Here is a 12,569-nt window from a genome sequence, read left to right as displayed (position 1 = left end):
CTTCCTTCCTCTCTCCCTTCCTTCCTCTCTCCCTTCCTTCCTTCCTCTCTCCCTTCCTTCCTCTCTTCCTTCCCTCCTTCCTTCCTCTCTTCCTTCCTTCCTTCTGTCCTCCCTCCCTTGCTTCCTTCCTTCCTCCCTCCCTTCCTCCTTCCTTTCCTTCCTCCTTTCCTCCCTTGCTTCCTTCTTGCCTCCTTTCTTTTTCCTTTCTTTCTTTCCTTTTTTCTTCCTTCATTCCTTCCTTCCTTTCTCCCACTCTGTCTCTCTTTCTCCCATACCTTCTGTCTTAGAATCAATACTGTGTATTGGTTCCAAGATAAAAGAGAGGGGTAAGGACTAGGCTGTGTCACTTAGCCAGGAAGTGTGTCTGAGGCCACTCTGGAACCCAGGACCTCCTATCTCTAGGCCCAGCTTTCAATCCACAGAGACACCTAGAGGCTCCCCACTGGCTTTATTTTCAAGGCACTGGAGGGCCCAGCCTCCTTTCCTTGATCGCCCCAGAATGGTAGAGGTGGGCAGCTCCTTTTTTTTTCCCTTTAGAAAGCCTGGGATATTCCTAGATGGCGCGATCCTATTTTTTAAGCCAATGCTTTAAGAATGCCACATGTCTCCAGAGCAGATCTCTTCTCCCTCCCACCCCCTCAGCTTTGGTTTTAGCAAAAAGTGAATCCAGTTTCCTGGTGGAAGATGCTGAAATCTCATTTTTCTTCCAACAGCTTCGTGATTTAAGAGTGTTCATATTCCCATTTTACAGATTAGGAAAGTGAGAGGTTTGGTGCCTCATTTGGAGCTGCGTGCTCTGCTTCTAGAAAGGCTTCGTCTCCCTGGCTAGGGTTTTGGGTCCCCGCTTAGGCCACCCAAGAGGCTGCATTTGGGCCTGCAGAGAAGGCGCTGGAGAAGCCTGAGGAGGGCTTTCCCAGCTTGCCCCTCCCCCAGGAGGGGTTTGGTCTCTGAATCTGGCTCCGGCTGGGGGGTCACTGCTCAGACAGTCGGCTTAGTGAGCACGGACAGAGATGGTGGTGTCTTCTCTCCCCCCAGGCCTCTCCATGGACTCCCCCAGCCCCATGGACCCCCGGGCGATGGACCAGGTGTAAGTAGCCCTTTTTCTTCCCCCGTGCCACGCGCTGGGATGCTTTCTCATCTCCAGCCCTGACCTGCCTGCCTAGAACCCGCTCTGTGCGTAGGCTCCGAGCAGAAGGGCCAAAGTGACTGGCCCAGGGTCACTCAGCCAGGAAGGAACCCAGGACCATTTGGCTCCCGGGCCTCTGAGCCCTGGCTGCCCCTGAGCAGGCTTTTCCTTTGGAAATTTCCCCGTCGGACAGATGAGAGAGTCCAAGGGGTCTGTCCGAAGGGGTCTGTCCCTCCAGGCCGGAGAGCCACCTCCCCTTATGGGAACCGGAAGCAGCTGCGGGGCTCAGCTGTTCCAGGGCGGACCCCAGGCCAGGCGATGCCCTCTGTGCCAGGCCTGCCCTGACTCAGCCTTTATTTAAAAACAGGAAACAGTGGGGGTGGGGAGAGCAGGGAGGCCTTTGGGCAGAAAACAGGAAGTGTCGGGCCTCCCCACCACACCCCCCGAAAAGCTATCAGGTCAGTTGTGAGAAAAAGATAGAAATGGGGTGACTTGGCCCCTCCTCCTCCCTTTTGTTAAACGAGGTGGGGGTGCCGCCTGCAAGACAGGCTTAGGCTGCGGCTCACTTCCTGCCCCCCAAAGCCTGCACCTGCCCCGCCAATTGCTTCTTCTGGAGGAGCTACAAGGGTGCGCCCCCCCCCCCACATGGCCTAGCAGGGGCAGGTGGGCAGGTGGTTGTTCTCCTGGGAGCCTCCCTACCAGCTTCTGAGCACATCTGTCAGCATTCTTCTGCCTTCTCCAGAGGCCAGGGGGCGGGCATTCCGCAGGAGAGAGGCGCCCCTCCCCCAGGCACCCTCTCCGCTCCCCCCTCCTGCTGCCCCCCAGCAGGGAGGGTTGGGCCCGGAGGCAGGTGAAAGCCTCAAGGAGCCTCTTTTCTCTTGGGGCCTCCCCCAGGAATGTGGGAGGCCCTTCCCCGCCCCATTGTTCTCTGCACAGCTCTGGGAAGGGGGCATTCATGGGGCAGCTGCCAGGCCCGCCTGGCCTTTTATGGAGGCCCTTATGGCGGAGCGTGCCTGATTTGCATACAGGTGGAAGGCTGGGAAGCAGGTCTGGTTGCCCGGGAGACGCGGCCTCCCTCCATGGAGGGCGACCCCTGGAGAGGTCTCCCCGCCTGGATAGCAGCCAGCCTGCTGTCTGGAGATGAGGAGGGAGGCTGAGAGGGCCTGGCCGGGCCCAGAGAGCCGCCCGCCTGCTCAGAATACCGTTACTCGTGCCACATGGCAGGACACTGCGGCGGCTCATTGTGATACAGGAACAGCATCCGCATCCAAGTTTTCCTACAGTGACTTTGTAATAAAAGCCTGCCCGGCCTCCCCCGCCTGCCTCCACTTCCTGCTGGTCCCCCTCGGCATGGGGGGGGCCTTCTTAGGAGCCCCCCGGGCGGGAGGCTGGGATGAGGACTTGGCCCCTGAGAAGATGGAGGCTGGAGGGTTAGAAGGGATGTGTGTGAGGCTGAATTTGAATTCGGGTCCAGCCTGCCGAGGAGCCTCGGTTTAGGCCTGGAGGGGCTCAGGCAGGACCGCCCCCCGCCCATTTTACAGATGGAAGCACGAAGGTGGCCCCGATCTGGAGCGTTGGGCTTTCTTTTTCCTTTTTGAACCCTGACCTTCCATCTGGGACCCCTGTTCCCAGGCAGAGAAAGGGGGTCCCCGGCCCGTTAGCAAGGCCGGGCCTGCCTCTGCACGACGAAGCGCTTCTAGAGCTGTCACGAGCCTCCTCGGCAATGGCTCTTCGCCCCGGGGTGTGTCTGGGGCTGCATTTGCACCCGGACCCCGGCCTGGGCCCCCCTCAGAGCCCTTCATCCCGCTGGGGCCGGCCAGAGCAGAGGTCGCGCCGAGGCTGTCTGGGGGGGGCAGCTCAGGGGGCGACGGGCGCGTGGCTGGGTCCGAGTCACCATGGGGGGACGCTGGGCTGTGGGCCGCTCTTCCTCCCTCGTCATTGGCCTCCTTTTGGATCCCTGCAGGTTCCAGGAGGCCCTCCGAGAGGCCGGGCACGTCCGAGAGTGAGTATTCGGGGCCTCCTCTTGGGGCCACGTGGGGTCGGGCACGCCGTCACCCCAGCCACTTCCTCCTCCAGCTCCTTTTATAAAGGAGGAAACGGAGGCAAACAGGGTCCAGTGACTTGCCCAGGGTCACACAGCCAGATTTGGGCAACGAGTGTTCTTCATTCCAAGCCTTTCTCTGTCCACTGCACCCCCAGCTGCCCTTTTGGGGTTCACCTCGGGGATGTGGCAGCGCAAATCAGTATCCGCTGGGTAACTTGTCCTCATCATTGGCCCTGGGTGGCCCAGCCAGCGGGGCTTAGCGGCAGGATTCGAACTCCAGTCCTGAGCCTCTCTGGGGGCCAAGTAGAAGGGTGTTTCCCCCCCACCCCCACCCCATGCCCAGGAGTGTCTGTTGGGGCCAGGGAGCTGCGGGATGGGGTTCTCCCGTGGCCTGGGGCGTCTGCTCACCTCCCTCCTCTGACCCTTCGTCCCACAGAGAGCGGCTGCCCATCCGGCGCTTCCAGTCTTTGCCCGTAAGTTGCCCCTTTCGTGGTTGTAAAGCACGGCACGACCCTTGGGGGGGCCTCCTGAGGGTGGGGGGCAGCCTGGGCAAGATGTCAAAGGGGACTGGCTGGTGGGAGAAGAGAAAAGGGGGTCAGGGGGAGCCTCGGCCAGTAGAAGAAGAGAAGGGGTTCAGGAAGTCCAGCAGAACCCCCAGAATCCTGGGGGCGCAGGAGCCCTGGGCATGGGGATCAGGGCCAGGTGGGGTGAAGAACTGACCCGACGCACGTCCTTTGCCAGATGAAGCTTCTGGGATCCAGCCCAGCCTTGAGGAACATCACCAACTCGCGGGCGCTGGACGTGGCCCGAAAGAGCGAGGGGGACATCAAGCTGGACTTGGAGAACCGAGAGGACAAGGAGAATGTGAGCGGGGCCGGGCCGGGGCCTGGGGGGCTCCGGGGGGGGGGGCAGTCCCCCGACGGTGCTCTGACCAGCCCATCTTCTCCCGCAGGAGGGGTTTGTCTTCAAGATGCCCTCCAGACCGGTGGGGCACAGCCAGGCGGCCGCCGCTGAGTGGGCCAGCCGGAGGGAGGCTTTTGCTCAGAGGCCAAACTCAGCGCCTGATCTGATGGTACGGAGGGTGCCTGGGCCGAGAAGGGGGGCTGGGGTGGAGCCCTGCGTGTAGGCTGGCACGGCTCTCTGTGCTCTCTGCAGTGCTTCTCTCCGGGACAGAAGGCAAACGGCCTGGCCCCGCTGCCCCTGCGCCGCTCCTCCTTGGCCTCCACGTCCGGCGGTGCGGGAGACCTTAGTGACGATGGGGATGACGGCTTTATGGACATCCTGGACGATGACCTGAAGGTGAGGCCCTCCTGGGGAAGTCCTGGGAGTGGGGACGCTCTGAGCCTGGGGAGATGGTGCCAGCGAAGGAGGGATCCTCCTACACAGAGCCCAGAAAGAATGGCTGAGGAGTCTCTGAGGCAGGGCTGCCTCCAGAAAGGTCCCAGATCATTGGTGGAACAGAAGACAAGTTGGGATGGGGGTCTCCCCTCGTCCCCGCCAACAGCAAAGTGGGGGGTGCCTTCCCTCCTCACTGCCACTCCCCCACGCAGAGAGTGGCAGGCAGAGCAGAGAACCTCCAAAGGGCTGGGACTCTGTGCTGACCTGGACAGGAGCACCGCTCAGTCTGTCTCACCCTAAAAACCTTTATCATTCCTTGCAGAATGAGGAAGAGGTTCCCCCCGGGATGGCAAGTCTCCTCAGCGCTCCCCTGGTCAAGAAAGAAGAGGAAGAAAATGAGCAGGTAGGAAGGGACAGTGCTGGGAGGAAACAGAGGCAAGCGGGGGAAGTGACTTGCCCAGGGTCACACAGCAAGTCCAGGTTGGGCACTCCGTCCAGGGGAACCCCCCCTTCCCCAGCTGCCCTACAGGGCTGGTGCTTGTCTGTGGCTTCCTCTCATGCTGGCCTCATTCTCCTCCCCAAGTCTCTGGTCATGCACAGCAAGTGTCGAAGACTCTTCCGCTCCCCCTCCATGCCCAGCAGCTCCCTCCGGCCCATCTTAAAGCGGCTGGAGCGGCCCCGGGACAAGGACACACCGGTCAAGAACAAGCGCAGAAAGAGTGTCACCACGCTGAGCGTGGCCCCGGAGGAGAAGGAAGAAGAGCCGGTGAGTGGGGGAGGCCCCGGCTGGCACAGGCTGGCAAGAGACTTTCTTGGCCTGCACTCCTGAGCCTAGAGGCTGCATCTTGTTTGGTCAGAGCTTTGGCGATCTTACAAAGCGTCTCTGTATTTCAGATTGTGGAACCAAGGCAGAGGGGTCCACTTTGGGGAACTCTAGGGGGCTGGGGCTGGAAAGACCCTCCATGGAGACTGGGTTTCCTGAATACCGAGGCTCTGTTCTGGAGCTCTACAGCAGGAGGGGTTGGGCAGTACAGTTCGGGTTTTTTCCTACAGGATTTTTCCTACAGCTGGGTTTTTAGCAGCTGGTCCATTTGCCCCCGGATTGTCTTTCCTTTTTTCCCTCCTCCCCACTCCTGAAAGGGAGGCCTACCTGGATCAGTGGAGCATTGGCTTCAGCCCTGCTTTCCTGACAGCCACCCTCTCCCCTTTGCTTCGCAGAAACCTCGCCTCCTCCGCTCCAAGTCTTTATGCCATGATGAAATCGAGACCATCCTGGACAACGACCCGCGCGAGCTGATTGGAGATTACTCCAAGGTATGGGCAAGAGCCTGGGGAGCTCCCGGGGCATAGAGAGGGGGGCTCCTCCTCACTGGGCCAGCACCCGCCTTGGAAACGGGGCTTCCGGTGTGGTTTGGAGGCAGAGATCTAGAAGCCCCCATTGAGGGCTCGACAGGCGAGCCTTTGTAGGGAAGCAGCCGGGGTTCAAGCATCTTTCTGGTGGCCCAGCATTAGGGCTCTGTAGGGGTCGGAGATGAAGGCAAGAATGAATGGACAGCTGCTTCCAGGGTCCTGGTTTTAGAGTTGAGAAGGATCTCTAGTCCTCTCGTGCAAGAGGGGGACTCTGGGGCCGAGCTAGATGGAAGGGATGCCAGTCAGGAAGGGGGTTAGGGGGTCAGTGGCGGAGGTGGGTTTGGAACACAAATCTGGACACCGAAGCCCTGGGAAGTGTTCCGTTCTCCTTCCTCTCTTTCTCCCACCTTGGCCTCTCCTGCTTCCCTTTCCCAGCCTCAGGGCACCCAGGAGCGGATCAGCCTTTCTGAAAGATGGGTCCATCTTTGGATCAGGAGCCTGGCCTGGTGTTGGCTGGCTAGAGATCCCTCCCTCCCTTCCAGATGGGCCAGGTCCGAGCTAGCCCCTGGGATCAGATAGGGCTGGCACTCTGGAGGCGAGATGGGGCAGAGCCTTGGCGTTTGCCTTGAGAAGACTCGAGGGCGAGCCCGTTCCCTTTGGGGGGAGGCCTGGCTCCAGAGAGAAGTGATGGAGACCTCACGGTCCCCCTTTCTCCGGCTTTCTTAGGCGTTCCTCCTGCAGACGATAGATGGGCGCCACCAAGACCTTAAATACATCTCCGCAGAGACGGTGAGTATTTGCTAGGTGGGGGGAGGGGGGCAGATAGGCTCCCCCCCAGGACAGAGAACCCCTTCCCCAGGCTCCCCAGACTCCAGGACTTTCTCTCTCCTGCCCAGATGGTGGCCGTATTAACGGGGAAGTTTAGCAACATCGTGGAGAAATGCGTCATCCTGGACTGCAGATACCCCTACGAGTTTGAGGGGGGGCACATCAAGGTAGGTCGGCTTTAGGAGAGCCTAAAGCCAGGCCGGGCAGCTGGGGCTGGGGAGGCCCCAGACAGGAGTGGGGCAACATCCTGCGCAGAGGAGGGGAGCCCAGGCAGCTCTGGCCCCACCCACTGACCCTTTGGTCTGCCAGGCACATTAGGACTAAAATCGGGCTGAGTTTGGGGTGAGAAAAGAAGGCGCTGGATGGGCAGCACCCGGACCCCTAAAGGGGCTCCTCCCTTGGCCCTCCCCAGTGCTGAGGGGCTCCATCCCCCTCCCCCCCAACTACAGGAAGGAGCCTGGCTGGTCCCCTTCAATTCTTAAGCAAATTCTCTTGGGAGGGAAGACCTTCCTCTCCATTGCCCTGGACAAAGAAAATGCAAAAAGCTGCAGACTGGAGGGTATCCTGACCCGACCCCAGCCCAGACCCCAGAATACACAGTCCTTCCTTCTCTGGAATGCAGAGGAATGACTGCCATGAGGGCTCTCTGGTCTGGGGAAGGGCTCTCCTGCTCCAGCCTCCGCTCACATCTGCAGAATGAGGCTGGACAGCCGGCCTCCAGTTCTAGTGTGGGCTCCTGGGAGGGCGGCCCCGAGGGGGAAACCAGGCCTGGAGCAGCCTCCCGTCAGCCCAAGCGGGAAGGTTTGGGTGGTTTATGTAGAGCCCAGCCTCCCTCGCCCCAGCCTCCCTCACGAGCCTCCCTTCTCCAGGGCGCCATAAACCTTCCTTTGGAGCAAGACGCCGAGAGCTTCCTGCTGGCCAGCCCGGCTCTCCCGCTGAGCTCGGACAAGAGGATCATCCTCATTTTCCACTGTGAATTCTCCTCGGAGCGGGGGCCCCGCATGTGAGTGCCCCCCCCCGGGGCAGCCCCTACATTCTTTCCCCCCAAATCCTTTCCCTCTTAGTGACCCCTCTACGGCAGGGCCGGGGCTCAGCCTTCAAGGTGGCCTCGCTCGGCGGCCTGAGCCTCCCTTCTCGGCCTCCGCAGGTGCCGCTTCATCCGAGAGCGAGACCGAGCGGCCAACGACTACCCGAATCTGTACTACCCCGAGATGTACATCCTCAAAGGCGGCTACAAGGACTTCTTCCCGCAGTATCCGGTGAGGGCCGGGCTGGGGGGTGGCTGCCTGGGGAGTGAGCCCAGAGCCGAGTGGGCCGTCTGTGCCTTCTAAAGCGGGGAGGGGAGGCCCGGCGGGCCGCCCGGCTGCGAGCTGACCGCCTCGTCCTCCCGCCGCGCAGACCTTCTGTGAGCCGCAGGACTACCGGCCCATGAACCACGAAGACTTCAAGGAAGACTTCAAGAGATTCCGCCTGAAGAGCCGCACCTGGTCCGGAGAACGGAGCAAGCGAGAGATGTACAGCCGCCTGAAGGACTTCTGAGGGGCCGGAGAGCCTCGCCGGACCCTCGCCTCGCCCCCTCCCCTCGTGTCTCCTCCTCTCCCCCCTCCCCAGCGAGCCACCCCGACAACGCTAGGACGGCCCTTCTCCAGAGGCCTCCGCCTCGACGTGGCTTCTTCATCTTTCTGAATTCCAACTTTTCCTGGGGAAAAGTCCGTCCCTCTGTCTCCCTTCTTACCCCTTTATTTAATTATTGGACTCAAACCCAAGCGTCCGCCCCAGGCTGTGGGTGCCCGTCCCGGGGGCTTCGGGCCCACTCCGGGTGTCTGGGTCGTGGACGCTGCCCCGCCGTGTATCTTCGGGGGGCTCTCCTGCGAGGAGTTTTCTGACCTGGAATCCCCGCGCCCCTCCCTCCCATCCTGCCCTCCTCCCTGAGCCAGGCTTCTTGTGTGTTGTGCATCTTTTGTATTTTTCTTTCCTCTTTTGGGCGGGAAGGCCAGGAGCCTGCTTTGACACCCGCCGCGGCCCCGTGGGGTCTCCCTTGGGGAGAAGAAGGGCATCTGGCTGGCTCCAAAGATCTTTTGGGGGTGGGGAGGAGATCTCTCTCTCCCTCCCCCGTGCCTTTATTTTCTTGCATTTAGAGCTTGTGCTATCCCACAGCCGAAGCACGTTGGCAATGCCCCGTGATGGGACGTGACGGGGCGTCCCGGCCACGGAAGGAGGAATAAAAGCCTTTCCTCCCCGGTGAACGGGATAGAACGAGGCAGCCCACTGCCTTTCCGGCCCGCTAACATTTCATTTACTTTCTAAAAACAAGACCTCGAGTTTCCTTCCTTGCCCCCCTCCACATGTGAGCCGTTGCTGCTGTCGGACTATGAAATTTTCCATCCCAGGGAGAAGGGCCGAATCGGATGCCTTCCTTCCACCAAGCCCGCGAGGGCGCTCTGCACACTCCTGTCTTTAAAAATAATTTTTTTAAGGTCTGGGGAGGGGGGTGGGAAATGTCTTGATTGATTGGTTGGTTTGTTTAAAAAGCACTTCATAAACTTGCATCGTATCGAGTTTTCCTTCGCCGCCCATTTTGGGGGAGCCCACCAGGTCTGCCACCCCATGGGGGAGGGATGGGTGCCGGGGCAAAGACCGAGGTTCAGGGTCTCGACCCACCTTGGGTGTGCCGGGGTGTCCCTGCCTCCCGGTGGGAGGAGAGCTCAGGCTGGCCTCTTTTTCTTAATCAGACCTAAGGACAATTGGCTAAAGATAAGGAGAACCTGGAAAACCTGAAGAGTCACAAACCTGCCCTGGGAAGGACTCCAGGCTGCCCGCCCGCCCAGTGTGTGCCATCTGGTGGATGCCGGTTGGTCTAGTGGCCGAGTCCTTGGATAAATCTGAAGCGGGGACGCTTATTTTCCTTCAGAGTTTATGCACTTGGGGAGGGGGTGGAACAGTGGTAGCAACATAAATGCCAGCAAGGAAAGAAGATTTAAGCTCCAAGGAAGCAGGACCAAAGATGATCTCAGAGATGAGATGAGCAAAAGCACTCTAGGCGTGGGCAATGTCCTGGAGGTGGGAGATGAAAAATTGCAAATTATTTTATGGGCACCTTATATGTATTAGTCTATAAAAGAGGTGAGGTAGCCCCAGTGTCAGGGAGTTTGCTATTCAGTATTTAAAAACTTGAGGTTCAGAGAAGGGAAAGGCTTGCCACTAGAGTCCAATCTGCTTCAGGAAGGATCTTGGTTGGGAAACTTCCAAGGATGGGAGGATCCTGGCTCCTTTCTGAACCAAAAAAAAAAGTCTTCTCCTTTGGATCTCTCCTGTTAGGTTTTTCCTGTTATTTTGCAGCTTCAAACATTAGACATTATTCTAGCTGTGAATATAGTGATAAAAATGAAATCCCTATTTTTGAGAAGCCTAAAGCACCCAAACTAATCCCCTAATTTGTAGTTGCACCCACATTTTGGGGAACCCAGGGAGGGCATCGCTTCAGTTCTAGTGTTAATACTAAATTTGGTCTAACACTTTATGGTCCACAAGTCCCTCCTGGTGTGCTTCCCATGAACTCCTGCCAACAGGCTCCTCTGAGCCAGAGCCGGCTCTCTTCTAAGCCGCCATTTTGAAATTGCTTGGTCTTGCTGCGTCAATGCCCTTTTGGAATGGTACCTCTTTCCCTGCTGGCTGCCATGGCTCTCTAATGACCAGTTCAGAGGGACATAACAGATCATGGGCAGGGAAGAAAGGAAAGCCCCTTCCTCCCCTTCTTGCCCTCAGATAGGGGCACTCTAGCGGTCTTCTGCAAGGACCTCCAACTCATTGGGAGTAACTTAACTATTGTGCCCAGCCTTGTTCCCTTCTTGCCTCCCCTCAGAGGGAGCTCTGGGTATTGAAGCATCTTCAGCATCTTCTTTCAGTTTAACACCTCATTTACACCTTATGAGTAAACTTGCCACAATCCTGTAATTGCACCAACAAACAGCAGTTGGGAGTAAAGCAGGGATCTCAGGTCCTCCTTTTATATAAATAAATACAAAATAGATGCAAGGTCATTTGCGGAGATGGGGGAAGCACTAGCACCTGGGGAGATGGGGAAAGACCTTTAGGAAGGGGCCCTTGAGCAGAGTTTTGAATGAAGAAGGCAGGGATTGAAATAAATGGAGTAAAGAAGCCGCCCAGAGTTTGAATACTGCCTCTGACTAGCTGTAAAACACTAGCAAGTCACTAAACCTGTATTAGTCTCAGTTTCCATCATCTGAAAAATGGGGATGACAATGAGTGTGACTTCACAGGTATGCCATGAGAATGAAATGGAATAATATGTATAAAAGGCTTTGAAAACCATAAAACAGGATATAAATTTAAGCTCTTATCCTAGAGGCAAGTGTGAAGAAGAAATGCATTGGGGTGGGGCAGCTGGGTGGCTCAGTGGATAGAGAACTGAGACTGCCCAGGTTCAAATTGGACCTCAGACACCTCCTGGCTGTATGACCCTGAGCAAGTCACTTAATCCCGTTTTCCTCCGTTTTTCTCATCTATAAAAAATAAGCTGGAGAAGGAAATGACAAACTACTCCAATCTCTCTGCCAAGAAAATCCCAGGTAGAATCACAAAGGATCAGACAGGATTAAAAAACTCAACAGCAGCAATAAAGTTGATTTGGCTGAAGAGTAAAAGTGTGTGAAGGGCAGTAATATCGAATCACCCTAGAATTGTAGTAAGCTGAAGCCCCATTATAATGGGGTTATTCTTTTAAACCTTTATCTGTCTTAATATCAATGATTAAGTACCTATGTAGAAAATGGATTAGGGCAGAGGGAGCCTTAAAGGAAGGAGACCAATTTCTCCTACAGATCCATAAAAAAAGGGAAAGGACCTATTTGTACAAAAATATTTACAGCAGCTCTTTTTTGTGTTGACAAAGAAATGGAAATTGAAGGGAAAGATGTCCATCAGTTGGGGAACGTCTGAACAAAACGTGCTCTTCGATGGCTATGGAATACTATTGTGCTTTAAGAAAAGATGTGCAGGATGGTTTCAGGAGGAGCTGGAAAAGCCTCCATGAACTGATGCGGAGTGAAATAAGCAGAACCAGGAGAACGTGATACACAGTAACAGCAATATTGGGGAATGGTCAACTTGGGACAATTCTGAGGGACTTAGGACAAAAAATACTGCCCACCCCCAGAGAAAGAACTGCTGGAATCAGAATTCAGTACAAAGCATATGATTTTTCACTTTATTTGGATTTGGGGATTGTTTTTTTGTTTGTTTCATAGGAGTATTCAATGTGGAGATATGCCTTGCATGATAATACATGTTAAGATTAAAAATTAATATATAATACTCCAGGCATTATATTATTTATAAGATTTATTAATAATAACTTGAAGTAAAGGAAAGTGATAGCCTGAGCAAAGAGGAGCTACCCGGACTGCGAAGAGCAGGAGGAGAAAGAGAGGGTGGAGTTCCACACTACTTTATCATACAGCCCAACGATGTAACGTGGGGACAAAAAAAAGGAAAGGGCTTCTAGGAGATGAGTCTAGGGATACAAGATTCTAATTACACACATGTAAAACAGATCAAATGGTTTACCATCTCCAAGATGGGGGAAGCAAAAGAGGGAGGGAGACAATTTGGATATTATAATTTCAGAAAACAAATTTTGAAAATTGTTACATGAAATTGGAAAAATAAAATATCTTTTTTTTTTTAAAGGGAGGAGACCACTTAGAAGGCTATTCTGATCATCAAGAGAGCAGTAACGAAGGCCTGAACCTGGTGTGATAGCCAAGCAAGTGGAGAGAAAACACTTCTGAGAGCAGGTATGGCCAATGAGCCTTGGGAACCAGTTGGGTAACCGTGGCAGGGAGCTGAAGAAGAAGAAAGTCA

At 56.1% G+C, this 12,569-nt stretch overlaps 1 protein-coding gene across 1 annotated transcript; it reads left to right on the top strand.

Moving 5' to 3' along the window:
- The first annotated feature begins 1,030 nt into the window (after nt 1–1,030).
- On the top strand, nt 1,031–9,215 carry CDC25B (cell division cycle 25B). The gene is made up of 14 exons (XM_044660389.1): nt 1,031–1,087; nt 3,090–3,128; nt 3,607–3,643; nt 3,912–4,034; nt 4,123–4,242; nt 4,326–4,469; nt 4,831–4,911; nt 5,092–5,274; nt 5,727–5,822; nt 6,585–6,647; nt 6,755–6,853; nt 7,556–7,689; nt 7,834–7,945; nt 8,085–9,215. Exons 1-14 carry the CDS (start codon nt 1,044–1,046, stop codon nt 8,223–8,225), a joined length of 1,416 nt encoding a protein of 471 aa, XP_044516324.1. The 5' UTR covers nt 1,031–1,043; the 3' UTR covers nt 8,226–9,215.
- The last annotated feature ends 3,354 nt before the right edge of the window (nt 9,216–12,569 follow it).

This window comes from Gracilinanus agilis, chromosome 2, assembly GCF_016433145.1.
Source record: "Gracilinanus agilis isolate LMUSP501 chromosome 2, AgileGrace, whole genome shotgun sequence".
Lineage (NCBI taxonomy): Eukaryota > Metazoa > Chordata > Mammalia > Didelphimorphia > Didelphidae > Gracilinanus > Gracilinanus agilis.
This window is presented reverse-complemented; position numbering and strand designations above follow the sequence as displayed.